This window comes from Sylvia atricapilla, chromosome 15 (assembly GCF_009819655.1).
Source record: "Sylvia atricapilla isolate bSylAtr1 chromosome 15, bSylAtr1.pri, whole genome shotgun sequence".
NCBI lineage: Eukaryota > Metazoa > Chordata > Aves > Passeriformes > Sylviidae > Sylvia > Sylvia atricapilla.
In genome coordinates, this window is record NC_089154.1 from 8365735 (window position 1) to 8393503 (window position 27769).

General features: G+C 55.5%; 1 protein-coding gene across 3 annotated transcripts in view; it reads right to left on the reverse strand.

The window, feature by feature from the left end:
• Positions 1-27769, reverse strand: part of LOC136368061 (ankyrin repeat and fibronectin type-III domain-containing protein 1-like) — a 154115-nt gene that overhangs the window by 19699 nt on the left and 106647 nt on the right. For 2 of the 3 annotated variants that reach the window (XM_066330019.1, XM_066330018.1), the window contains one exon: positions 17262-17390. In XM_066330019.1, the coding sequence (XP_066186116.1) occupies positions 17262-17390 (129 nt within the window). Of the gene's footprint in view, positions 1-17261; positions 17391-23164; positions 23562-27769 lie in introns of those variants that run through there. The other variant, XM_066330017.1, reaches the window with a different exon arrangement.

Consider the following 27769-nt stretch of genomic DNA (forward strand, 5'->3'; position numbering starts at 1 on the left):
GGGTGCCCAGAGAAGCTGTGGCTGCCCCTGGATCCCTGGAAGTGTCCAAGGCCAGGTTGGATGAGGCTTGGGGTAACCTGGGATAGTGGAAGGTGTCTCTGCCCATGGCAGGGGGTGGAATGAGATGGGCTTTAAGGTCCCTTCCAACCTGAGCTGTTCCATGGCTGTACAATCCTATGAGACTAAGTGGCAAGATCAACATACAGGTGTTTCCTGAGAGAAAAATCTGAGTGTGAGAGGTCTCTCCACACCTGAACACACTTGGCCTGACCCACATCCAGGGCCATGCTCACCCCCGTGCAGCAGGAATTCACAGCTGGGGCCATGGACACTGGGACACCAACACTCAGAGCAGCTCCTCTACAGCCATGGGGACAGGAAAAAGAAGTGCTGTGTCCTGCATGAAGAGGAGCTGCTGATGCATTTTGGATTTTCCACTCCTTTTGCCCAAGCATAAGCAATTTTTCATGACTGGCAAAATAGAGGCTGGATTAAAAATGGAACATGAGTAGGGGAGCCCTTCCAAAGAGTGGGATTTCATAACCCACCAAAAAGCACGCTCAGAACTAGGACCAAATGCCATGATCAGCATCCCTGCAGGGCAGCAGGGCTCATGGAGCAGCAGGCACAGCAGTTACCCACCCTGGGCTATGCAGACCACCAAGGCATTTAGGTGCTATGCAGTGACTTGGCTGTGCAGACACAGAGCAAAACACTCCTGTTCCATGGAAACATCTGTGTGCCTAGAAAATGCACTTGCTTATTGAAAGCTGGGTCCGGGTGAAGGCACCAAAGCAGACTTTGTCTGTTGGTTGGTTTGTTTGTTTGTTTGCTCCAGCTTTTCTCTTTTCTCCCCACTTGGCAAACCTGCTGGGTTTTGTTTTGAGTGGAGCCAAAGCGAGCATGCCTCCTTTGTTTAGCAATAACAAGTAACTTATATAGATGCTGCTCCTGCCAGGACATTTTTGTTGGAGCTCCAGAAGCCCAGTGCTGTTAAACCCCAATGCACGGAGGAGCTCAGTGTGGTGTCAGGCCCCTGGGTCAGTGCAGAACTTCCTGAGTACCAGGGGCAGCACATGGTCCCTGCTGTCCCCATGCCAGGCACAGCATGGTGTGTCTGTGCTGCCCGAGGAGCCCATGGCCCGTGGCAGCAGAGAACACCCCTGTGGACACACAGCCCACCCTGGCACAGCACAGCTCTGGAATGCAAAGCTGACTCCCAGCACCTCGGTACCTAAATGAAAAGCACATCCTGGGTGAGATCTGCAATATCCCGCAATGCCCAGTGCCCAGGGGATGAAGAGGAGCTTTCCCCCTTGGAGCACTTCCCCTCTGAGCATTCCTCCTGTGCCATCCAGGCTGCTCCCCAAATCAGAAGGGCTTTGCAGCCTTTGGGGAGCAATTGTGCTGGGAGCACATGGCAGGATCCTCAGCCCCCAGAGCCAGTCCTCACTCAGCCGTGGCAGAAGGGACTCACACAGGCTGGACATGAGATCCCACACCACAGGGCTGGCTGGGGGTAGGCACTGTCCTCCTGAGGCAGAGCCATGTCCCCTGGCACAGAACGAAAGAGCCTGCTCAAATGTCTCATCCCCACTGCATCTCCCTCTTAAATCACAGGCTGAATTTGGGAAAGACTGAGACTTCAGGACTCTGAGAAACATTCAGAGCCAACCAAGTAGATCACTCGCTGACAGTGTCCCATAAAACACCCCACTACTCCAGGCCCAGCAATGCCTTTGGGGAGGAAGGGAGGGGAGACACTTGAGCAAACTCTGCTGCAATACAACAATGCTGCTGCTTCTGGCTTTTCTTTATTTTTTAAATCAGACCTCCTGATCATTGCTTAAAAGTGAGACCAGAAGGCTCTTGTGGTTCAATGCCCATTAAAATGTACCCCCAAATCAGACTTTCATTCGCAGTGTTCCTGTGGCATCTGCCAACACGGTCAGGAATGCTGTCAGGCAAAGTGCCACTGTCCCGGCCACACCATGCCCAGGCATCCTCCTGCACACACACCTCTTGCAGCGCTGCCAGGGCACGGGGACACTCCCCCTGGGGACTGTGCTGGGGGACGTGGCACAATGACTGCCTCAGCAGCCACGGCGGGTGATGCTGCCAACACCAGCAGCCCATGAGCACCGCCTTGGGCTGCAGTGAAGGGGACACCAGTGGGTACAGCCTGGCTCCTGGCATCCTAGCTTGGCTCCAGGCACCCCAAAGCATCCCTTGAAGGAGGAGATTCAACACTTCAGAGGTTCACGCAGTCTCCATCCACAGATCTAAGTCAGGAAGGGGATGCTGGAAGCTTCTACACTCAGCTGAACTCTGCTTATTTCACTGTTTTCACAAGGATTTACCCCAGCAGAGCTCCTGTGCGTCCTGCCCAGAGGTTCCTACCTAGAATCCACTTTTCTGCTTCTGTGCTGCCAAACTTCTGTGGGGATGGACTTGAGTGGGTCTGTGCATTACGGACTGAGAGCATCTCTGTCTGGAGGGGTTCGGGAGCTGCTGCTCGGGATGCAGCATCCCTGTGTGTCCCTGGGGCACCTCCCAGGGCCAAAAGCCGCCGGTCCCTCCCCACCAGCAGAGGCACCGGGGGTGGCTCAGCCCTGGGCTCCTATCTCCCGGCCAGGGCAAACCTTCCTCGTCGCCGCGCCACAAAGCCAGCCTTTAATTGCTGCTTGACATTAAGTATCTTAGCAAGGAAGTCTTGGGTAAATGTTCTTTCTATGGGAACACACAGTGCTGAGTCTCTTTAATTACATTGTTTTTGTTTGGCTTTTTTTATTAGTTGTGCTGCGGCTTCCCCTCCCTGACAGGCCAGGGAGGCTCACGCTAAATATGGCCGGGTTTAAAGTCCGCCGTGAAACCCGAACCGCGGCACCAGACTGGCTGGACGCGGTGCAAGCCAGGGTTACGCGGGACACGCATTCCAGCCGCCGGCCCCGCGCTCCCCCCGCCCTGCTCACACATCGGAGCCTCTCCGAGAGCAACCACCACGCTCCAAACCACCTCTGCAGCTTCCTCTTCCTCGCCCTGTGAAATCCCGCTGTGAGCAGCCCAGCCCTGGGCCCCAGGCTGCCCCCGTTTCTGTCGTGCTCATCACATCCACGCCGGCCCACATCTCTGTGGTACCCATCGAGCCCGTCTCCATCACATCCGTCACTTTTGTGCTCTCCCCTTCTTCCCAAAGCGCCCTTGCCCCACACCTGCTCAGCCCACCTCCAGGCTGCCCCTCAGGGCCAAAGAGCCTCCTTCCCACCGGCCACACTGCTTTCATCTTCCTCTGCCCTCCTTGTTATTTTAAAGGCATTCCAGAGGATGCTGTCAGGCTTGGATGTGGTTTGGTTGGGTTGTTTGTTTTCGTACTGGAGGTTTTATGATCGCATTGGGAACAAGCCCTAATTGAGCTGCAATTCGAATTGCAGTCCGTGGGTATTTGTTTCATTTTTGGAAGGACTCAAACGGCTGTGCAGCTTAGGCTGGAGAATGCATTTGGTTTTAACTGGAACCTGATGGAGACAGGACAGAGCAGGACAGGCTGCCCCAAGCCACGATCAAAGTTCCTGGGGAAGCCCAGTGTGGTCAGCGTGGTGCCAGGTACCGACGACACAACAGGCAGTGCTGGTTGTGATCACAGCCCTGTGACCACCCAAAAACCCTGGCACCGGCAGGGAGGAGGCAGACAGAGCCAGAACTCTGGTGCCAAAAGCCAAGCACACAGCCCTGGGGCCTGGCTTGGTGGGAGCTCGCAGCCACCCTGCAAATCCCTGTCCCCTGCAAACTTCTATTCCCTGTGAACTCCTGCCTCTGCAACCTCCTGCAAATCCCTGTCCCCTGCAAAGCTCTGTCCCCTGAAAACCCCTGTCCCCTGAAAACCCTTGTCCCCTGAAAAATGCTGTCCCCAGACAACACATGTCCTACAAATGTCTGTGCCCAGCAAATCCCTGCACTCTGTAAACCCTTGTTCCCTGCAAACCTCTGCAGGGGTTTGTGACCTTGTGCCTGCCTGGCCCCCTAAGAAAGGGAGCCCAGCACCCCAGAGCGAGCTCAGCACCGCTGCTGGCTGCTCCTTGCTGAGCCAGGAGCTGCTCCAGACCAGAGCTGCTCGCAGAGAACAGGCAGCAAGAAGGGGCAGGAGCTAAAGGTCAGCGCCTAGACTGCCCTTCATGGGAACTGTGGTATCACCTTCTGCAGTGTGGTATTCACCTATCAGTCCCACACCCACTGCCAGAACCCGTGTTTAGCCCTACACCCAAATGTGCCTCATGCTTCCAGCACCAGCAACCAGCCAGATCTGTGCAGGTAGGGATGGGTGGGCAGGCAGACAGAGGGACCAGAGAGCACCTGCTCTGCTCCACTCCCATCCTGCCAGGGTCTCACAAGCCCAGATGCTGGAGCAGGTCAGCAGAGCTCTAGGAGACACCTTCAAGCCACCAACATCACCCTGCTTAAATCAGACTTCCACACGGGGAAGCAGAGGAGCTGTGGGGACTCACTGCCCCTCTGTCAGGAGGAAACCCTATCCCAGCCTGGCCTACCAGGAATGAGCAGCGCTCCTGCCACAGCTGCATGTGTGCAAACCCTGCTCCAGGGATCAAATGCAGGAGCTGAGTCATGCGACAACTGAAATCAAAGATCACTTGAAGGCAAAAGAAGGGAGAAAAAGTATCCCTGTGGGTTCACAGGGGCCCACTTGGGATCCAACAAGAGCAGGAGGTAGATGCTCAGCACAGAGATGCCTGGGGCACAGCTGGCATGCTGGGAGGAGTGAGAAAGGATGTAAGGTCACACTCACCTAAGCCTGGTCCTGTCCCCTTCCTTGGGTTCTGACACACACTTCTGGGGAGGGAGCAGGGCAGAGGCCATGGAGCCAGAGGCTGCTCCACTAAGAGAAGGAAGGGGGCTGGGATGTCAGTGTCCCAGCTGCTCTGAGGGCTGCTGCCATGTATCTGCACCTCACCAAAAAGCCCAGGACCTTCCAGGAGCCAGGAAGAAGCACTCACCTGTCTGTGCCCAAGACAGATTGACCTTGTGCCAGAGGGATGTCATGTGTTTTGTCATGGCCTCACCCCAGGGTTTTGTTCCACTGTCTCCTCACTCCACTGACACCACCAGGGCTCTCCCCCTGAGAGCATCACTGTGCCATTTCCTGGCATGGTGGGGTCCACACTCAGGCCCCCCACTATGGTTCAAAGGCTGGGTGAGCTCCTGGTTCTGCTGGAAACAGGGCTCCAGGGAGTCCCACCCCACTGCCTTGCCCTGAGGCTGAGGCTGGCCTGGTGTGGGGGCACAGCTCCGTGTGCTGGGGGCTGAGACCTGCAGACTCATCACAGCAGTGGGAGCCAATCCATTTGACCCAGGCCTGAAGAGAATCGAATCCTTTGACCTCCTGCGCCACCTGGTGCCACCGGGAAGGACGTGCCACCGGGATGTGCCTCCCGGCGGAAACCACCTTTCCTTCAGAACCATCAAATGGTAGAAAAATGGCCCAAAAAGGTCTTCTGGGAGTCCCCTGAGCTCACTCCCCCATACCTATGGTTGGGCTCCATCCTCAGCCACCTACATCTCACCTGTACTTCCTACTCCTCCAGTCCATCACTGGATGTTCCTTCTGGTGGAACCCCACCTCCATCCCATTGTCCCACCCAAGACATCCAGTCAGATGGGCCCGGCGTTCTGATGGAAACCAGGCTGAAGACTTGCAGAGCTGCACCCAAAGGGGTTACAAAAGGGAGCCCACAGCCACTGATCTCGGCGGGGAGGAGGAGACATCGGCCAAGTCACAATGGAAGAGCAGACAGACGCCCACACCCGGCTCCAGAGCTGCTGCCCAGCTGGGAAGTGTTACTGGAGTCAGAAACCCGCTTTCCCGCTGGAAGGCACCCAGCAGGAGCTGGCCAGCAGTGCTGGGCACGCCGGCCACTGCCCACGGACTGTCCCTGGCACGGCGACCAGGAACAGCCACCCCCGCCGGGATGTCCCCACACCAGCATGTCCCAGCCTGGCAAACCCCTTGCCTGGCACAGCTTTACACCAGGATTTGCTCCCAGCTCGCTCCAGATCAGCTCCCTGCCCAGCACCCACCACTGTCTTCTCTGACCACCCCACCACGCTGCCCTGGGGCTGGTCTCATGCCAGCACCACCCAACTCGTGAGCAGCACCAGAGGGGCTGGGTCCCTGCCACCCAGCTACAGCAGTGTCTCCATGGAGTCAGGGTCCAAAGCTCAAGAGGAGAAGCCAGTTTTTTCCACCATTTTCCTAGAGAACATCCTACAAGTGCCCGAGCACTCTTGTAACTGCACTAACTGGGGACAGTAACCACCAGCAGGGCCTCCTTCCAGCTGGGGCATGCCTGCTCCTTCATCAAACCAGAGCTTTGCCAGCTCATGTGTCATTCCTCTCTCTGCAGAGAGCTCTGACATACCATCGAGCAGAGAAACCCCAGCTGAAGATAATGGTGCCTGTGGAGGAATTTCCAAAGCCCCGAGGACAGCACTTAGAAAAAGTTTCCACTCTAATATAAAAGAGCAACTTTGAAAACCATAGGGATCACCAGGTCAAACCTCCAGCTTCCAGGCCTTTGTCCCCTGCAAAATTCTATTCCCTGTGAACTCCTGCCCCTGCTCAGCCTGGACTTGATGGCCTCGAAGGTCTTTCCCAGCTGTAATGATTCTGTCCCTCCACGCAGGGATGTGACGCTGCTGAGCTCAGCCATGGGACAGGCATGTCCACAAACACCCTCTCCCAGGTCTCACATGACAAGAGTTTCCACAGCTTCTCCTCCCCTCAAGGCACTGCCCAACCTGGCATGAGCTCTGCTCCTTCTTTCTGCTGAGGGAGAGAGGCAGGTGATACCCACAGCCAGTGCCAGGCATGGGAAATGGGGGCAAAGACAACATCATCTTGGGTACACTGCTTCTGGGACTTGTTATTGGGAAACAGCTCCTTCAGCCACCACTCCTGACCTGGACTTGTGTGGGCCAGGAGGTGTCCCTAGAGAAAGGGATGGGAGGACACAGAGTGGCCAGAGTGGGTACACCAGCAAATGGGGACACCGGCAGCTCCTCCAGGGATGCCCAGCCACACTATTTGACCAAATCCATGGCTAACTATTTGACCAAATCCATGTTGAGTTCCAGCAGGAATGCAGCAACCCTGCCAAATTTCAAGTCTTTTTTTCAAAGAATGGAGACACCAGAAGCCCTCAAACAAAGAGACAGGAGGAAAAAAAAAAAATTGGCAAAGCTACCATTTTCCCCCAATCTTTTGCTGAAAATTGAGGAAAATAGAGGAAAAAAAAAAAAAAGGAGAAAGTTCAGCCTGCGGCAGAAAAGCATGGAACAATCCAGCCCAAACAGTTAAAGCCTGGCAAAGGTAAGAGTGAACAAACTTCCTCTGGGAAGTGCTTCACAGCCCTACCAAGGGTGAGCTGTGGTGCCCTCCTTGTCCCTCCATGCTCACAGGGATGATTTCCCAAAAGAGCAAGGGTGGCAGGGGCCAATGGTGGCAGGTGGCCCTGGAGACGGGAGGTGGCAAGGCGGGCAAGAGGACACAGCACCTCCAAGATCTCCCAAAGCCCTTGGGACTTCCCTGCTCACACAGTTACACCAAGCAGGATCTCTGAGCCACACACAGCCAGCTTAGGGCCTCCATCACCAAGAGGCTGGGAACCATCTCCAGAGCTGGTGGCCCCAACACATGGTGGGTGCTGCTGCCTCCTTCCTCCCCCTCTTCATCCCCTGAGCAGTGGGGTGGGGGGGGATACCCTCATGCTCCTCACACACCCAGCTCTTCCCACCATGCTCCTCACCCTGCTGCAAGAGTTTCCTCAGGACAGGGATGCTCACAGATCTGGAAAACCCCACTGTTCCCACTGTGCCCTGCCACATGCTGGCCCAGGATGCCACAGCTCGTCCCTGTGTTGACACGGATGGATCATGCTGCAATCACACCTTCCCACCACTGATCCAACAAGCCCTCAGCCCTGAGGACCTCCCTTGCTCCATTACCCCAATTTTTCTGTGGTCTGAATGAAGACAAGAGAGGTAGCAAGAGTGATCTCCAGGTAAAGTGTGAGAGCATCATGAGGAGGGGGATTTGACTCTCTCACAGACCATCTGACCCTGAGCAGGCCACTAAAGCCCTGGTGCTGGGGAGAGCAACAGTTACAGCAGCACAGTCCCAGTGGCACACAGGAACAGCTCCATCTGTCTGCTGGTGTTCCTGCCTGGACACCAAGAATTACAGAATCCTGGAGTAGCCAGAGCTGGAAGGGACCCACAAAGGTCAAAAGTCCAACCCCTGGCCCTGCACAGACACCCCAACAATCCCACCCTGGGCATCCCTGGCAGCACTGTCCAAACACTCCTGGAGCTCTGGCAGCCTCGGGGCTGTGCCAATTCCCTGGGGAGCCTGGGCAGTGCCAGCACCCTCTGGGGGAAGAACCTTTTTGAGAGATCCAGCCTGAGCCTCCCCTGGCACAGCTCCAGCCGTTCTGTGGGTCCTGTCCCTGGTCACAGAGAGCAGAGACTGAAGGATGAGGTGATATCCTGGGGCACAAGGAAGGCAGCCTGGGTCCCTGTGCCGTGCAGGATCTTGATCCTGACCTGCCTGCATCATCAGGAAAGAAAACAGCCAAAGAAACTTCGAGTTCATGTGAAGTTCACCCAAGTTGAGCTCTGCTCCATAAGCAAAACTCTCCTGCCTGCCACGAGCCTTCCAGAGCTCATGACCAGGGCAGAGCAGGGCCAGGACTGTGCTGGGAGGACAGGATCTCTTGGCAGGATCCATCTTCCACTTGCAGAGAGATCAGGGAATTCCACCTCCTCACTCACAGAGCTCCAGGAGTGTGCTCAGTGTTGAGGTTCTCCTCACACCACACCTGGACAGCAGCAGGGCACCAGGCACAGACAGGGAAAGCAGGAGCACTGACTGAATGTCACAGCAGCTTATCTGTGTCCAGAAGCAGCCTTCTTGCTCCCTAGGACTTGGCCGGGTGCTTTGCAGGATTCCAGGGCACAGGAAAGCCAATCCAGGTCGCCTGCCTGCACAGACCATGGGCACAGCAGGGCTGGGTCCCAACACACCCAAGGACATGGTCCTCCTTATCCCAGTGTCCTGGGCTGACTCCTCCCTTCCATCTGGCCTCCCCACAGAGAACTGCTCATCCTGCCAGCATCTAAGCCAGTAGATCCAAGATCGACCTGGCACTGTGAGACACTCTCCAGGAAGATAAACAGGAGGTTCCTGAAGCCCTGGCAGGCGGAATTGTCTCTGCCAGAGGAAACTATCTAAGAGCAGAGGAAACCTGCCCAACAGTGACTGCCACTGCTCAAGGGACAAGGAAGGATTAAAAGTACTGGAATATCTTAGAAGTGCCAGCTGTCAGGACTACCTGGATATGTCCATGCTTTTGTGTTTCCTGACCCAGTGTCTCCAGAAGCATCAGTAGCAGGACCAGTGATCCCTTCTGCTCCTGGGGATGGAGGGAAGTGCAGCCTGGCATTCCAGAACTGGAGCGAGCTGCTGCCCTTCCCAGAGCTGCTCTAGACATGCAACTCCTCCACACTGCCCTTCCCCAAGTCCAAACTGGCTCATGGAGAAGGAGTTTCATGGCTGGATATCTGAAGACCCGACCAATAGTAGGAAACCAGGACTATTATGGATATTCCCATGAAAAGAAACATACTAAGATACTTTTGTGTGCTGGGTAAGGGGACTGGGAGAGCAAAGACCTTCCAAATCCAGTGCACTGGCACTATGTAGTGATGAATAAGGGGGAATGACTTCACACCAAAGGATTTAGGCTGGATATTGGGAAGGAATTGTTCCCTGTGAGTGTGGGGAGGCCCTGGCACAGATTGTCCAGAGAATCCAGGCTGCCCCTGGATCCCTGGAAGTGTCCAAGGCCAAGCTGGATGGGGCTTGGAGCAACCTGGGATAGTGGAAGGTGTCTCTGCCCATGGCAGGGGGTGGAATGAGATGAGCTTTAAGGTCCCTTCCAACATAAACCTTCCTATGATTCCATGGGCAAACCAGGTGGTGTGGAAAAGCTTGACTTGCACTGAGATTTAGATCCCCATGAGGTTTCCCTTTCATACCAAGGATTGTGGCATCTCTGCAATTTCCCCAGTACACCCATGGGGCTTGGGCTGCCTGCTGTGGAAACCCACTGGCACCGTCCAGACAGAGGCACATCCATGGAGAAGAACCAGTGGAGGAGATCCTGCAGGATGAAGAGCATCCTCCACACTCTTCAGCAGGGACCAAGGCATCCATCCTGCTTTGCAGGTCCTGGCCACAGGAAATGCCAGAGGGATGATGACAATAAAACGAATCGGGCAATCGGGCTATCTAAGAGAAATTAAAGTGTGCTGAGGGTAATGGACTGAGAAATAACCTTATTGGAGGTATCAGCTACCAGCAGAGGGAAGTGGCCAGAGCACCAAATCAGCACAATATTTTATATTTGTCTTTTAAATGTTATTTGTTGCCTGTGCTCTCAGAGAGGAAAGGATCTTGGCTGAGGGCTCTGGTCCCAGAAGGGGAGAACCTGGACATCAGTCTTCTCTGAACATTTTCCTTCTGTTGCTTCCCCCGAGGGCTCAATTTCTCCCACTGCAGTGACATGAGAAACAAATGGGGATGAGAGTGCTGGACCTGCTGGAGCCTGTGGCAGCACAGAGAGGGTCCAGGCCTCACTCTGCTCCCAACCTCTCCACCCTCATCGTAATCACAAGCTGAACTGCCAGAGAAGAGCAGGAAAACTGGGCTCCCAGAGGCTTGTGGCGTCAGGAGGGGAGGGACAAGATCTTTCCTTTCCCATCTGCAGCCGCAGGTAAGGATGCTCCCGGCTCCCTGCTGGCAGCATGGGGCAGCAGAAGCAGAGCTGCAGGGACCGAGGCTCCTCTGGCAAAGCTGCCTCTGGGCTAAGGACTGGCTGCAGCACCATGTCAGTCCCACCGGCACCAGCAGTGGCCCTCCAGCCTCTGCCTGCCTGCAGGCAACTCAGAAAATGAGGATAAAAGGTGATGGTTCACAAGTGAATTATTCCTTTGCAATGCTCTCCTGAAGTTAACCTGACTTTCACGGAGATGTTTGGAGGGCTCGCTCCTCCCCACGCCCATCAGCATGATCCTCACAGTCACTGTTAAATCACTGTCCCTCAGCTCTGGGGACAGGACATCTGAGTCCCTACTCCCTCAGCACATCCAGAGGCACTGGCCATGGTTATTCTCAGGTTGCTGAGAACACACAACCAAGCTCTTGAACCACGTTGTCCCATGTGTGGCTCAACACCAGGAGCTCTGGGGCTCCCCGTTTGGCACCCACCTCAGCCCCAGAGAGGTGAGCTGGGTCAATGGCAGCACCAGGACTGCCAGCAGACCCCCGGCACAGGAGTGTCCCTGCCGACGGAGCTCTCCTTGTTGGCTGGAGCTCCAGCTCCTCTTGACCACATTCACGGCCACTAAACCAACTTTGCAGCATCCTGCCGATGGCCACGTCCATCTGCCCCAGCGGGGAGCTGCACGGAGCCCCGGGCAAGGCTCCCCGGGAGCCCGGACACCCCGGCACAGCCCGGAGCAGTGTGCAAGTCCAGCTCCCATTCGGCTAATTCAATAAGTCACAGATACCATGACTTCATAAGGCACAGAGGCTCCACAGCTATTAGGGGAATTGGGAGCAGGGGGAGGAGGAGCTGAAATGGAGAAGGGATGGAGATGGGGAGGGTGGAGAGGGGGAAGCTAAGACAAGCAGCAGAACAAAACATCCCATAAATCATCAGGAGCTGCTGAAATACCAGAACAAATGACCCCATAGCTTGGCCATTGTTCCCGAGCGAGGGCTTAAAGCACTCCCAGTTAAGACAAAGCGCCTCGCGTTTGGTTTCAACGCCGCGCCGGCCCGGGCGGGACCTGCGCTCGGCACTGGCGGGCTGGGGGCCGTGTTCCACCTCGGAGCCGCGGCCGGCACCGGCGGCACGGGGGCGGTGATGCTCTCGGCAAGGTTGGCTCACCCCCAGAGAGCGCTGCCAAGGCGGTGCAGCCTGTCCAGCGCATCCCTTGCTCCCCTATGCCCCCAGAGCTCTCACATTCCTCCCCTTCCACTGCAAGACCCAGCGCCTCGTTTTCCTTGTTTTCCCTCACTCAGGCTAAGAGCTTCCTGGTCCTGGAAGAGAATGAGCTCCAAGACTTCTCTGGAGTGAGACAGCTCGAGTAGGGTCACGAAACCTGGAGAAGGTTTGAGCCCGCTGTCTTCATGGTGCTGCTACTCCGCCTTCCAAAAAGGTGATGACAACTCACTTTGTGCTGGCTGACTGGCAAAGGGACAAATGTCACACAGAGAGTCCTGGGGACAGTCCCACACGACTGAGGACAGCTGTGGGAACAGCACCAGGCTCTCGGGGAGCTGTGCAATAGCAGCACTCCCATGCACTGAGATGGATCAGTCGGCAGCTGGGCACTCCCCCAAGCCCTGCAGCTCCACCAGGACCACGGCACTTGGTGCCAGGAGGTGAGGACCCCATGGATGGGGACAGGTCATCTGGCTGCTTGCCCACAGCACCGACAGCACCAATGCTAGGAGGCACTTCCACAGCAGGGATTCCATGCCCAGCCATACAGGCAGAACCTCCACACCACTCAACACCACTCAAGGAGGAAATATTACACCATGACACTTCAAATAACTTTCATGAAAATTGTTCCCTGAAAAAAAACTTCTCCACAACCAAATCCGAAGCACAAGGCAGAACGCGGCAGCAGTCACGGGTGCCACCTCCACCAACCAGATGGTGCCAGGCAGGTTCCCATGCCCGGTGCCTCCTGTTCCCTTGGCACCTTCCACCCGGGCCTGTGTGGTCTGCACGGTGGCTGCCGGGCTGGCAGCTCCCTGCACATCCCAGCTTTCGGCAGCGAGGAGCTGGGATCCAGCGCCGTGCCAGGGGTCAGGCAGGAAAACAAGCCGCAGGCAGGGCTGAGCCCGAGGCAGCCGCCTGTCGCCAGGAACAGCCACGCTGCTGCCAGCAGGACCTCAGCCCCGTGGTGGGCAGCCAAGGAGCAGAACCGAGATAACGGCATGACGGGAGACAGGAATGCGCCGCATTTTTCCTGAGCCGCCGTGGGAATAGGCTACCCCGACCACGGATCACAGCGAGGCTGCCTGACAGGGAAAGCACAGGGAGCCCAAAGAGGAAAAGCAGTGAGTAAGCAAGGCAGAAGAAGACAGAGGGAAATCAGGGCGAACAAGTGGTGAGTATGGGAAAAGCAGTCTGGGGGGAAGGCAAGGCCAGGAACACACAGAAGAAGGAAAACCAGAGCTAGAAAGGAAAAGGAAGGGTCAGAAGGATTTCAGAAGAACAAGCCTGCCAGGGCTGAAACACCCAATGAGCAATGGAGCTGAGAGGATGCGAGAGGGAACAGAGGGTCCCAGCTCTGCCCACACAAGAACAATCCAGGGATTGCAGCCCTTCCATTGAATTAACCCTCACTTAAGAGGAAAGATAAATGTGGAACATATCTCAGGTAACAGGCACTGGAGGAGAGGAGGCCTCAGCTCATTCTAACTGGGGAGAACAGGAACTGTTGTAGTTTTGACATTGCTGCAGGACAGTGTGAGGTCTCCATGGGAATCACCAGCTCTCACCTTCTGCACTCCAACAGCAGAATGTGGTGGGCTTCAAGTCCGGAGTGATTTATTTAGCAGCCTTGTGCTATTTAGGCTTGGGAGCTAGATTAGGACCAGAGACCACAGAAAGCAGAGCTTTAATAAATGAAATCCCAAATCCTTCCTTGCCTCAGTTACCAGGTTTTGCCTCATTTGGAGCACAAGCTGCCTTGGTGACCCAGCACAAGCCATCCAGCAAAGAGGATAAGGGATTCAGCAAACCTGGGCAAAACCAGACATGTGCAGCCCCCAGGTCTCTCCCAAAGACTGGGAAAGCTCCTCTCCAGCACCTCCCAGCAGCAGGACACCGGCACCATGGACTGAGGTGATCCAGCACATTCACAGGCCCAAACACTGGGGACTTTGTGGCACCGGCTTTAAAAAAATACCCTAAAAAAGGCCTAATAATGAAGTATTTATTTCAGTAAACAACGTATGAATGAAATAAGTGTTTTCTCAATACTTCACTTTTTCTCTGCCTTCTCTCCCTTCCCCCCAGCAATTTTGTTTTAATAAGTGGAACTAATAGGGCTTCGCTCGCTGCTGGCCGGGCTGGGGAGCAGGGCCGTGCTCCACTGGCCTGATGCAGCACAGGAACACGTGCCATGGGATATAGAGCTGCCTTGTCCTGGGACAGCATGAGCCATAAGCCTGTCCCAGCCACTGAGATGTGCTCTGATGGACACAGGCACTGTGAGACCTGCCTTGGGAGCATCCCTGGGCTTGGCAGCAGCACAGGACATCCCTCATTCATTGTAGCAGCAAAGAACTGCACCTCCTGGCCCAGGGCTCCTGGCATTGGAGAATGCCAAGTGGAGGTGAAGGCATCTGTGTCCTGTCCTACCTGGCTGTGCTCAGTGCAGGAACACAGTGTCAGGCAGACTCTGTGACCCTGTGCAGCTCCTTCTCTTGTCTCTTGGCTCCATCCACCCTTAAGCACCTGAATAATTTGGAACACCGGAAAACACTGAAAACCCAGCTTGCTCTGTACGGGGATGGATTGTACTGACAATACTTTGGTACGAATTTCAAGCAGGAAACTCTAATCTCTGCCCCAGACTGACACCCAGCTTTTCAAAGCAAAGAGCACGGATGATGTCATGCTTTTCTACCTCCTCCTTGGCAACAGGCAACAGCAGGTTGAGAAGCTGTCCTTTGCTTTCAAGCCTTGGGGTCAAGATGGGCAGGATTCTCAGAAGCTGCTGATTTGGGAAAACACGGCCCATTGCTCTTCCATGCCACACACTCCTGTGTGTGTTCACCCCTGGGCAGAGGCAGGCAAAAAGGAGGTAACCCTGGGTTGTAAATACAGACAGATTTGATGCAGGTAGGTATTTGCTCTGGAAGACAGATTAGGCATCTGTAGATTTGCCAGGATGTTTGCCAGGATGTGAACCAAATTTCCCATCAGCCAGAGCAGTGAGGAGCACCCTGACCTGCAGCCCAGGATGGTTTGGAGGGACTAACTGAGGATGCTGGTCCTGCTGTGATGAGCAGAGATCCCTGGTGATGTACAGGGAACAGAGAAAAGCTGTTTCACGCCAAGGAAAAGGCCAGGGCATCCCTTAGCAGGTCATGGCTGCAGAGAAGGCTGGAAAAATCTCTGAATGCCTCTCTGAGGACCTGTGCTTGTGAGACGGATGGGCGCAGGCAGCAGACAGCGTCCTCAGCTCACTGCCACCCCTCATCATTGTGACTCTCTGAGGTGACCCCTGCTCTGTGCCCTGCCAGCCCTGGCTGTCAGGTTGCTGTCTGATCCAGCTCCCAGCCATGGAGAAAACCCCCAGTAGAGGGTGGGAGCCTCACCTGGCTGTGCCAGTGTCTCTGCAGGATGGGGACATCAGCTGTGTCTCCCTCAGCCTCACAGCCCCGAGCCCTGGTGCGATGGCACACGGCAAACCAAAGGCGAGGGCACTCCCTCCTCACTCACAGCTCATTTCCAGGCTGCTCTGCAAAATCCCTCTAAAAGAGCATCATCTACCACTGCTGCGAGCCGCTGCTGCACAAGGTGGTTTGCCAAAAGCAAGACAGATGGTTTCCCCCAGGAAAACGCTATGGAGTGGGGGGGAAATGTACCACAAATATCCCCCAACAGGGCTAAGCTGGGACCTGGGGGCTTCAAAGACGCGTTTAGAGAGGAAAGAGATTTGCTGGCTTCTCATGCTTCTTTGTTATGAATAAAGACAAACTCTGATTGTTTTTAATGAGCTCGTTGTTCTTTCCCAATTTGCTACATTACAAATTCACATATTTGTCTCTTTGGGAGATTCAGAGTAATTGCAGACTAGGTTTCCTCATGACATCCTCTTAGCAAAGGGAAGAAAGTTGTGTAAGTAGAGAAGAAAGCAGTCTGTCCCCAAATATCCTAAATTCTTTGTCTGGTTCATTAATACCTGGTGAGCTTTGATGCTCAAGGAACCTCACAAAGAGAGGAAGCCTTTGAGGAGGATTCCACAGTCTCACACTGAAGTGTTAGAACCCACAATAAATGCCAGAAAGATCTCCAAAAAAAGCAGGGAAATTGAAAACCAAACTCGACATTCTTGCAATTTCTAAGAATTTTTCTTTTTTTTTTTTTTTTCTTCTTCTTTAAGTTTTACCCTCCTTCATCCATCTAGGGAAGAAGAAAGCAATGCAATTTCCAGCTCTTTTAAATATCCTTAGCAAGTCACCTCTTAGGCTGGGATGGCTGGCTGTGATCTGTTTCCAAGACTGTTGCCTCAGAGCTCAGAATCCCAGGATGAATGACTCCCTGCTCTCTGAGACCTGTGCTCACACCAGGGGCCCCAGGCAATGCAGCAGCAGGGAAGGAGGGAGCTCTGCCCCCCTCTGGGACATGGGGCTGCCCCGCAGGGTGGCTCAGGGGACAGCCCAGGACCCTCTCATTGCTCCTTCAGGCCATGGTGACAGAGGACAGCCCCTGAACGTGTCCCAGATCCCAGAGCTCCCACCCCGCTGCAGCCCTCAGTCCTGGCCGATCCAACAGAGGAGCACTGGGCAGGGAGGAACCACGGGATGCATCCTCCAGCAGCTCCCATTCCCTCTGCCTCCCATTCCCTGTGCTCCTGGGGGAAGGGAAGGGAAGGGAAGGGAAGGGAAGGGAAGGGAAGGGAAGGGAAGGGAAGGAAGGGAAGGAAGGGAAGGGAAGGGAAGGGAAGGGAAGGGAAGGGAAGGGAAGGGAAGGGAAGGGAAGGGAAGGGAAGGGAAGGGAAGGGAAGGGAAGGGAAGGGAAGGGAAGGGAAGGGAAGGGAAGGAAGGGAAGGGAAGGGAAGGGAAGGAAGGGAAGGGAAGGGAAGGGAAGGGAAGGGAAGGGAAGGGAAGGGGGCAGTGGTGGGGGTTGCCAGAGGCTGTGTGCTTGTGTGCCCCAGCTCAGCAGACACTCCCATTACCCACATGAGCTTGACAGACCTGCAGCTGGGGGATATTTTGGTTTGATACCTTGGGGAAGTCTCTGCAGCAGGTGGAGGGGTTTGGAGGGGTGCTGTCCCATGGGACATCACTTTGACAACAGCAGCAGTGGGAAAAGGGGACAGGAGAGCAACTGGAGAAGCAGAAGCTTCTTCCCCCAGCCCTGTCCTGCAGCTCTTACCATTCAATGCTCAGAGACCTGGGCCGGAAGGCAGACAGCTCGGCCGAGCCATACTCAGCTTTCCTTCTCTTCTCCTGCTTCTGCTTCACCGACAAGCGGTGGGCAAACCTAGCGAGGCTGCTCTCCGACCTGGGGAGGGGAGAGGAAAGGTGTTAATGGCACTGCAGCCCTGGCTCCAGGGGCACAAGGCCAGCACGTGCTCGGTGCTGAAAGGACGGGGCTCCCAGAGGGTCGGTGGCAGCAGTCCTGGCCGTGGGAAGTGGAGGAGCAGCAGCAGGTTTGGTATTGCTCAGCACAGGTCCGTGTTACCCGAACTGGAGCTGCAGCCTGGCAGGCTGAGAGAGCCAGGTCCCGCTCCCTGTGCAGCAAAATCACATCCCCAGGCTGTGCATTCCTCTCCAAACTCCAACTGGTGACAGCCAGCACTGGAGAAGCAGCCAGCAACACGTTGGTGGAGAGAACCAAAGCAGACTGAATCCAAGTCCACACACTCCTTCAGAGAAATCCTGGAGCCCTTGTGGTCTCCCAGCTGGGGCTCCCAAACACCAGAACAGCTTTTTTGAGGAGGATTGACATGGAAGTCAGCCCATATTGCAGAGGTTTTGGAGGAAGAAACAGAAATGTGTGGGAGCAAATGGATTCAACTGAAGGACCTGTCTGTGCTGACAAAGCCCCTTCCCACCAGGTGGGGTGCTCCAGCATCGCTCCCAGCCCCGGGGACCTGGGGAAAGCACATCCACAGGCTCCGGGAATGTGCTGCACATTCCCATCCATCCCAGCCCTATCCAGGGGGAGCTGCTGGCACAGGGCACACCTGCCCTGTCCCCAAGCCCAGTGGAACAAAGCTGAGACTGGCTAAAGAGGCACCTGCCCAACGGAGACCCTCTGCCTCCGTCTGGCACATGGAGCCCCCAGAGCCCCCTGTGCCGATGGTGGCACCTCCAGCCCGGGGCTGAACCACAGCCTATCCCTGCTGCCAGCACAGGAGCAAGGGAGGATGAGCCTGGGGAGCTGGGACACCCGGGCTTGGGCACAAAACCAGGCACCAGGGCCGTGTCACAGCCCTGCCACACACATTGTCACAGCCACTGCTTCCTGTCCTCCTCTAATGTGCCAGCACAACCTGCCCCCGTGGCTCAGCCAGGGCTGGACAGGGAAGGGGACAGGAGTGATGTGACAGAGGTCCCGGGGATAGGGGACAGAGTTATGGGGAACTTGGAACCTACACACATTGCTAAAGCAAATCTCCTCTCCTCTCCTCTCCTCTCCTCTCCTCTCCTCTCCTCTCCTCTCCTCTCCTCTCCTCTCCTCTCCTCTCCTCTCCTCTCCTCTCCTCTCCTCTCCTCTCCTCTCCTCTCCTCTCCTCTCCTCTCCTCTCCTCTCCTCTCCTCTCCTCTCCTCTCCTCTCCTCTCCTCTCCTCTCCTCTCCTCTCCTCTCCTCTCCTCTCTCCTGCCTCAACCAAACAAAATATCACCAAAGAAAGAAAAAAAGAGAAGCTGTTTCTCAGAACTGAGAGCTCCCTGTCTTTCCCCACAGTAACTAGGCCAGCCCTGACCAGCTAACAGTTTTTTTTCCCCGATACATTTTAAACACAGACATCTTCAATTCATTAACTGGTTATTGATTTATTTTTCAGCTTATGAATTGCTGTTGCTGGGGACAGGGTGGAGACAGCTTTCTGGAGAGAGCTCTTGTCTCTTCAGTCCCCACCCGGCAAAACGCGATTCAGACCTTCCAGGGTCATTCTTTACATTCTTGAGAAAAAAATCCTTCTTTGATGCAAAGGATGAGGTTTGCCTTGAAAGAAACCCAACAAGAAACTCAAACCCCAGTGTTTCCTCGCTCACAGCCAGAGGAAGAGGTGATGAAGAGGAGGGATCCTGGTGTCCATAGAGCAGAGCCCTGCACCAATACCATCCCCACCACCTCACTCCCTTTTGATCTGCTGTCAAAGCTCAGCTGGAGTGGAGAAGATCCCATTTAGGGACGGGTGAGAGGTGGGCATTGGCAGCCAATGCTCTACAGCAGCCCCAGGCAGCGTGTGGACACCAGGATAAGCAAGGCTGACCCAGGAATGGGGCTGGGCAGTGGGATAGGTTCTGTCCCTAAAGCACCTCCTCTGTGGCATTTGGCTGTTCCTGCCCCTTCCCACCTGTCCAGGAGGAGCTCCTGCCGCCCTGCAGGGTTGAGGGCTCCAGCCCCAGCTGAAAGGATGCTGGGGGTGTTTATCTCCTGAGATCTGAGAACTGCCTGGAGAATCCTGACCTGTCTGCTGTGCTGACCCCACCTCCACCACACACCCTGCACCATTACAGCCACCCCTCCCAAACTGGCCCCAGCAGGGATGAGGGGCTGGGAAATCCTAGATGCCCTGCACAGATGCAGAAGGGCAGCAGCCCCTGTGACAAGTGCCTCTGTGGTGTCGGTACACGGCCCTTGCAATGACCACCACGGGGACAACTACACACCCAGGAGCTTTACCTGGTTGTATCCACCTGCCCAAGCATGGCAGGAGCAGCCACTGCATCCTTCAGATTGGATAAAACCAACAGCAGCTGTCAAGAAGAGCTGGAGGGCGAAAACAGGGTGATGTGCCACGTGTCATCAGGGTTAGGGATGAAGAACAGTTAGTCCTGGGGACAGGGTGGGCTGCTGGGGCTGGAGAAGCCACCTGGCTGCTCAGAAAAACGTGGCCTTGCTGTGAGTCCCTAGTGATGGCATCAAGGGGAAGGCACGGGGACACATGGGATGGATGGTCTCCAGCCTAGGGCAGGTGCTGCCCAGATCTGACGCAGGACAGACAAGCCAGTCCATGTATGAGTCCGAAGTTTACCAAGAATCTTGGGGTGCTCGTTTCACCCCCCAAGACCTGCCAGCCACCACCTCCAGCTGCTATCATCCTGCCATGAACCAGCCTCCCTCACCTCTGCCAGACCCCAAACCTTCAGCAGAAGCATCACTAATTAGAAGCCAGGAGCACATTACAGATCATCTGGAGGTTTATACAGAGCTGCTTTACATAAACCGTGCTGCAGGGGGGCGAATGAATCATACCTGCTCTGCCGTGGCTGCTCCAGCGGGGACAGGCAGCCCTCTGCCCCTCGCCCCAGCAGGGCTCTGCAGCTGGGTCAGCTCCTCCGAGCTCCTGTGCTGAGCTGCTCCACTCCCCAGCGCTCAGAGTGCTCACAGGGCCAGAAGGCTCCCACGGGCACGGCTCTGCAGGCGGCAGAGGAGCTGAGCCTCCCCACAGGGAGAGACCACACTGTTACTTCCTAAGTGCATTCCAAACAATAATAGATGTCATTGTCCCTTAAGAAGGTTCGGCGTTAGGGATTTTAAAGTAGAAGCAGGGAAACTGAGGCACGGAGAGGGTGTGCAGGTAAGACAGACTCCCCGTGGTTGTCACATCCTTGCCCTTGTGTGCTTATCTGATGGGCAAGATTTCGGTGCCTTCCACTATCAGGACCACACACTCAGCCCCACAAGTGCTGGTCTGGGGAACAGGCAGCCCCAAGTGCCACTGTCATCTTGATCCAGCTTCATCCCAGCTGTGGGATGGAGAGAAGGCCAGCACTGCTCCCCCAGCCCTGCCACTGCTCCAGGTCCATCCTGGCACTGCTCCAGGTCCATCCAGGCAGGATCCGGGCTCACCTGCCCGGCCCTCCATCACAGGCAGCATCTCTGCAGCAGCTCAGCACTGGAGCAGGCAGGGCTGACAGGGCAGGCACAGCTGGCACCTGCCAAGGCAGTCCCCACACACCAAGGGGACACGTGGGAAAAGCCATCAATTGGAACATCAACCGCAGCACCGGGAAGAATTGTCTCCTGACAACCAGAGAAGGTTGTTCAGCTACTGTGCTGTATCATAAATCACACCTCTATGACTTGCCATCTGTCAGCCAGATTACACGTGTTCAGAGTCCCATGTCAGCGTTTAAGTCAGAACACGGCATCTTTTCCCAGAAATAATTATTAGTGCTGAAGGCTCTTGCAGCAATATCCATCCACAGCCCTTCCCTCCAAAGCTCTGGACAGAACAGAGCTGATATTCCCCGAGGGCAGGACCACCACTGCGGCACAGCAATGCACAGCCTCCCTGTGACATGTCCCCCCTAAGCCCACTGCTCCAGGCACAGGGAGCGGCAGGGTCTGGCACGGCAAACTCCCCCCTGGCATCAGCCATGGCCCCCAGCACCCTGAACAGAGCAGGCGGCAACAGGCAGAGGCTGAGGCTGCTGCTAAAGGGAGCCAGGGACAGTGCTGTCCCCAGCCTGGTGTGTGCTGAGAGCCCCGGAGTGTGCAACCAGGACGAGCAGAGTGCCCAGAGCAGCACTTGGACCCCAACCTGGCCAAGGGGGAAGAGTCCAGCTAAGCACAGAGCACGGTTCCTGCTGTGTGTGACACAAGTGTGTCGTGTGTCATGCTCTGTGTGACACGAGTCTGTACTCATCCCTTCATCCTACGGGTTTCCTGGGAGTCCAGCCCCACAGGGCTGACTGTCAAAGCCCCCAGCCCTCCGAGGCAGTGGGAAGAGCACGGACACGGTGGGCTGGCAGCCTGTCGCCATCCTGCCTGTGCCTCCGGGAACTCGCTGAGCCGGCACCGGACACGGGGCCCCGGCACACAAATCCCTCAGCTGCCCTGGGATGAGGACAAGGGGCTGAAGCGCCGCCCTCCACCCCCTCGCTGGCCAGGCAGGCGGATGAGCAGTGGCATTTCCCAAAGCTCAGTACAGAAATACACGGGCACTGGATCCATCCCTCCGGCTTCACCCGCCGCACACAGGCGTGAATCCGGCTGGGGGTTTGCAATCACCACCGCATTCCCCGCACCACAACTGGGAAGTGATGACAAGCAAAATCCTGATCCCTCGGCTCCGCATCCCTCCCTCCCCCTGTAGCGATCCGCTAAAAGCCTTTCGGCAGTTTCTGGCCGCCGAGGTGAGCGTGTGCCCGCAGCAGCCCGGGTGCCTCAGTCCCTGCTGGCACAGCAACACTCTGCCCCGGCCAGGGACTCCAGGAGCCATGCAGGCACAGCTGCACCGAGCCACGAGGGAGGGATGACCGAGGTCACGACAGTACCAGCCCAAGCACCAGCACAGGATGACCAGCACCAGCAACACCTCTGCCCCACCAACGCACCCCGCCAAAGCCCTCAGCACCACGCGCGCACCAGCCGTCCATCCCACGAGATACCCAGGCAGGAAAAGCTCCCACTTGTTGCACACTCCTTAGCCTGAGACTCGGGAGCCAGCACGTGCCTGTGGCTCTGAACTAACCCAGATGTAGGCAGGCAGCTCCCAGCCTCTTCCATCAGCACAGGCAACAGTCCTGGGAAGAGCCATGGGCTGCAGGCAGCCCAGGCAAACAAGAAGTGTTTCAGCTGGTCCTCCCTCCTTGGGGAGCAGCCCCTGCACAAACAGCTTTGAGCTGGGCTTAATCCCACCGGCATCCCGGCTGCGGCTGGTCCGGGGAAGGTGGCTGTGCCCGGGGTGAGCAGTGCTGGGAGCACACAACCCTGCACACACTCCCTGTAGCTGCGGGGTTTGGCTGCCGTCAGCGGCTTATCTGCACAGGTACAATCAGGGGGAAATAGAGGGAAAATAACCAAAGCTGGAAAGGTTCTTCCCAAGCAGAGAGCAGTATTTCGGGAGAGAGAGGGTTCGGAAAGGACAGACTCACGGCCACGAACACGCAGTCAGCCTCCAGGCAAGCGTTGGCTGCGCACGGCGCTCCGGCAAGCCCCGCTCCACCGGTGGCACGCTTCCCACTGACCATAGTCCCAGTCACAAGAGTGTCCCCAAAGCAGCAGCCAGGGCCAGGACCCCAGTGAGCCATGCTCAGCTGTGCCCTGCAGGGACAGGGACAGACGCCCGCCAGCCACGCGAGCGGTGCTCACTCACCTGCACAGCCTCTGCTCCCGTCGCTCCTGGCGCCCGGCTCACCCACTGCCAGAGCAGCAGCTCATCCCACAGCATCTCTTCGGGAGAGTCCCTGTCCCCTCTATGCCCACTCCCATCCTGAGTGGGGTCCTCTGCTCCCATCCACGCCACCTGACCTCCTCAGCTGCCACCTCCGCTTCCCTCACCCATCACCTCAGGTTTCTCGCTTGCTCTGTGCTCGGCTCTTTTTTTTTCTTTTATTTTTTTTTTCCTCCCAATCTTGTTTCTATAGAAACAAGATTAGCAGAGGGGGAAATAAAACAGCCCCATGTGACTCAGATTCCGACACTGAAGAATCTCCTGGTTGCGCTTGCCGTGGCTTTACATAACCAGGAGCCTGTGCGGGCTCAGATGGGGGTACGGGCCAGGGCCACAGGGCTCAGCCAAGGAGAACCTGGCTCAGGTAAGCAGGATCAGGCTCAGGTGAGGAGAACCAGGCTCAGCTGTGGAGGGATTACCAGGTAGAAGGCAGCAATGTCTCACCTGCTTTGGGTTTGCTGTGACACCCCTGATGTAATGACATGTCACCAAATCCTGGTGGACCCCCAGGAGCCCATCGTTCTGCACGGCCCTGCCTCACTACCTGTTCCCATTGAGAAGGGGAGAAAGCAGAGGCAAGGATGCTGAAAACTACTCTGAGTCCCACCAAAACCTCTGGGGTCCCCAGGTGAGCCTTGAAGGAGGAAGCCCCAAGAGCTCCCATGCTGCCAGGCTGTCCTGCCCCTGCCCTCAGCACTCGGGAAAGTGCTTTGGGCCACTGGTCTCCAACCTCCATGGACTCATGGGTGACCATGCAGGCAATCTGGCGAGCTGCAGACAGCCACATATTCCACTCTGCTGACATTCCTCCTACTCGATCTCCCAAATCTACAAGCAGTGCCCATGGCTGGGGCACACAAACCACGGACTGAGCTCTCCCATCACTGTCATCACTGTTTTGGGGACCAACACAGGATACTGCCCACACAGACTTCCCAAGCCCAACCTTAGCTCTAGGTGAGCTGGGAAATGCTGAGAACCCTGCCTGAGGACTTCCCATGTGTTTCCTTATCCTGGGGACAGATGCTGATTGCACATGGCCAGTGCTGCCTGCCAGTATCACCCACCCAGGGCTTCTGCTAATGAACTCCCGTGTCTGTGTGGGACACTGCCCTTCTACTGCACCTCTGGAGGCTCAACCTCCACTCACCCCCACTGCCCAGGTACTGCCCAGGAATGAAAGAGGCAGCATGCCCTTTTACTTGGGTGCTTTTTATAGTGATAGGACAAGGAGAAGCAGTCTTAAAAGTAAAAGAGGGGAGATTCAATTAGATGTTTGGAAGAAATTCTTTGCCTATAGTATGATGAGGCCCTGGCACAGGTTGTCCAGAGAGCCTGTGGCTGTCCCTGGATCCCTGGAAGGGTCCAAGGCCAGGCTGGATGGGACTTGGAGCAACCTGGGATAGTGGGAGGTGTCCCTGCCCATGGTAGAGGGGTGGAGCAAGATTATCACGAAGGCCTCTTCCAGCCCAAAGCATTCCATGGTTTTTAGGATTCTATGAATTGGGAATCTAGGATGATGTCCCACCAGAACACAGCAGTGGGGTGCCTTCCTCAGCACAGGAGCTCGGCTGGGCTAGCAAGGCAGCAGAACATCTCAGGAGTTCTGGCTCCTACCCAAAGGACGGGGCATTGGCTTATCCAGTTTCTCCAAGTCCCTGATTTTCCTTTGGGACTTGAGTGTCCCAATTCTCAGGCTGACTCAGCCGTGATTAACTGCTGAGCTCTGCTGCTGTGACAGCCCCAGGCCTGCCTGCAGGATATGACATTAGGAAACCTGTCCCCCTCCAGGGCACGCTGGTGTTCAAGGGGGTCTCAGTTCCCTCCCTGATGAGATCAGGACAGACCAGACAGCGTGTCAGAGTAGCTGTGGGCAGCCACACTGAGAGCAGCTGATGAATTCAGGCATATTCACCCAACCAAACTTTTCCATGAGTTATCCCAGAGGGCTGGGGATCTGCGTGATGAGCCAAGGTTGGGTGATGCTGCAGAGAAGGAGCCAAAGGCTCATGCAGTGCTGAGGGGATGAGCTCTGTGAGGGCCCTGGCTCACCCACGTGCTGAGGACACAGCCTCACACCCAAACCAGCCTGTCTGGTGGAAGCCAGCAGAGCTGGGGATGCCTGTTCTGACCCAGCAAAGAGAGTGCTCAAGGGCAGGACAGCTGGGCAGCAGCCTGAGGCTTCTCAAGGCCAGGGAGATGGATCCTGGAGATGCTGAAGATGGGAAAGAGTGACAGGACTTGCAGGACAGGGTAAAGAAAGAATGTAGAGGGCTCATCCAAAGGGAACAAGGAGAGATATCTGACAGCCCTGGCATAAGAGGCTGCATCTCTAGAAAAGTTGATCCTGAGACCCTGAGCTGTTCCTCCCCCTGCCATAGCTCACCTCAACATGAGCCATTCCTTTGATTACCCTAAAAGAGTAGAGGAAAGATGGGTCAGAGTGCAACCCCCCCGAAAACCACAGCCCAGGGCAGCCCCTTTCACTGGCCCAACACAGCTGTGGTCACTGGGGACTCGGGGAAGGGATTTTTATAACAACAAAAGTGTCAGTGGTCACTGACATTTGCCAGATATTGAGGAGCATAATCAGTGCTTAAAGCCTGTCATTGAGCGCTGCTGTGCCAAGCCTGGCTCTTCACAAGCCAAGCAGATGCAGGCACCAGGACTGATGCTTGGCTGGCTTCCCTGCGAAGGACCAAGCTGGACTCTGCAGGACCTGGCTCTGCAGCCAGAAGCCAGGCAGAGCAGACGGGATCCTCTATTTAAAGTATGATAACAGGGTCACAGAAACGTCTGCCAGCAAAAGCACTTGGATACCTTGATCTAATTATAGCTGGCATTATCAGGCTGCATTACAATTAGCAAGTCAGTGGCCAGTCTCTATTTCTGGTCTGCAACATGAGGCAGGTCGATATTCCAAGGAAGAAGGAGAAGGGAAGCAGGACAGAGATACCTCGCAGTGGGTTTAAATAAGCAGCACAGCTGCTTCCAAGCGCTGTGCAAAGGCGAGTTTTATTTGGAGGGTGTTTATATGGAAAGCCAAGTAGAGAAACACAATCCATTTCTTCAGCACAGCCTCCATCAGCCATCTGTGGGCAGCTCCTGACCCTGCACCCACTGGCTCCCCGATGGTGAGGGCTGTCCACAGCCTCCAGGTGAGCTCTGGGTCCCACCACACCTGTGGGGTCCTGTGCCTCAGAGCACAACCCTGGTCCAGCTTTTCATGGAATTGTTAAGGTTGGAAAATTCCTCTCAGACCATCAAATCCAACCATTCCCCAGCACTGCCAAGGCAATTACTGAACCACGTCCCCAAGTGTCACATCCACACAATTTTGAAATCCTTCCGGAGACGGTGACTCCATCACTGCCCTGGGGCAGCCTTTTCCAATGCCTGAAAACCCTTCCATTTCTTCCAGTGAAGAATTTTCTTTAACATCCAGTCTTTTCTAAGCTATTTAGAAGCCAGATGAAAGCAGCTTCCAGGAGGGAAGACAACCACACATCCTGTTTGAACTCCACAAAGCCTATTCCATCGGCCTGTCCAGTGCTCAGCACCAGGCCAGTCACTTGAGGACAGTTGACAGCAGCTAGAATCCCTGGAAATGGCTGGCATTTTTAGAATATCTTTTTGTTTTCTTTGAAAACCAGAGTTTTGTCAAACTTAGAGCATTTGATGCAAAGTATATGATGTTAATCCAAGCAGAAGGAACCATCTGATGAGTCCCAAATTAAAATGTTCCTTTGTTTTGGCTTTCAAACATTGCATTTTAATACTAATGCACAATCTGAATGGAAGGTAAATTTGCATGTCCTTCCCCTAAAAACTCTCTCTCAAAACAATAATTTTACTCATTTGCATTTTGACAATAACAACTGTCCCCTTTCTGACCAACATCTGTTCTGTGACATAAATGCTGGGCACATGTGCCACAGCCTGGTGAGTCATTCTGCACTCCAGCATGCCTGTGCCACTGGGGGGACTGGACCTGAGCAGACACCTTCCAGCTGGAAACCCATCCCCACAGGAAGCATCCCAAGAGTGGACACAGCACAGAGGCAGCAGGACGTGCTGCTGAGAGCCCAGGGGTATGAATGTGGTCTGAAAAGGGGCTACAGGACCTTGGAAGAGGTGGGATCCTGAAGAGAATGTAAGATGACCAGAAAGTTCCCTCTCTCTCCAGATTCTAAGCAATATTTAGGCTGGGATCCGCATACCTGTGCCATTGTCACATTCAGATCCTCTCACATTTGGTGCTGTGAAACAGCTGAAGAGAAGAGAAGGATTTGGGGGTGCTGCTGGCTGAGAGCTGGAGATTGCCCAGCTGTGTGCACCCAGAACCCCGAGTCTGGGCTGAGCCCCAGCAGGGAATGGGGGGATTCTGTCCCCTCAGGTGAGACCCCACCTGCAGAGCTGCCTCCAGCCATGGAGTCCCAGACCAGGAATGACGTGGAGCTGCTGCACTGAATCCAGAAGAGGCCACGGAAATACTCTGAGAGCTGGAGCTCCTCTGCTCTGGAGCCA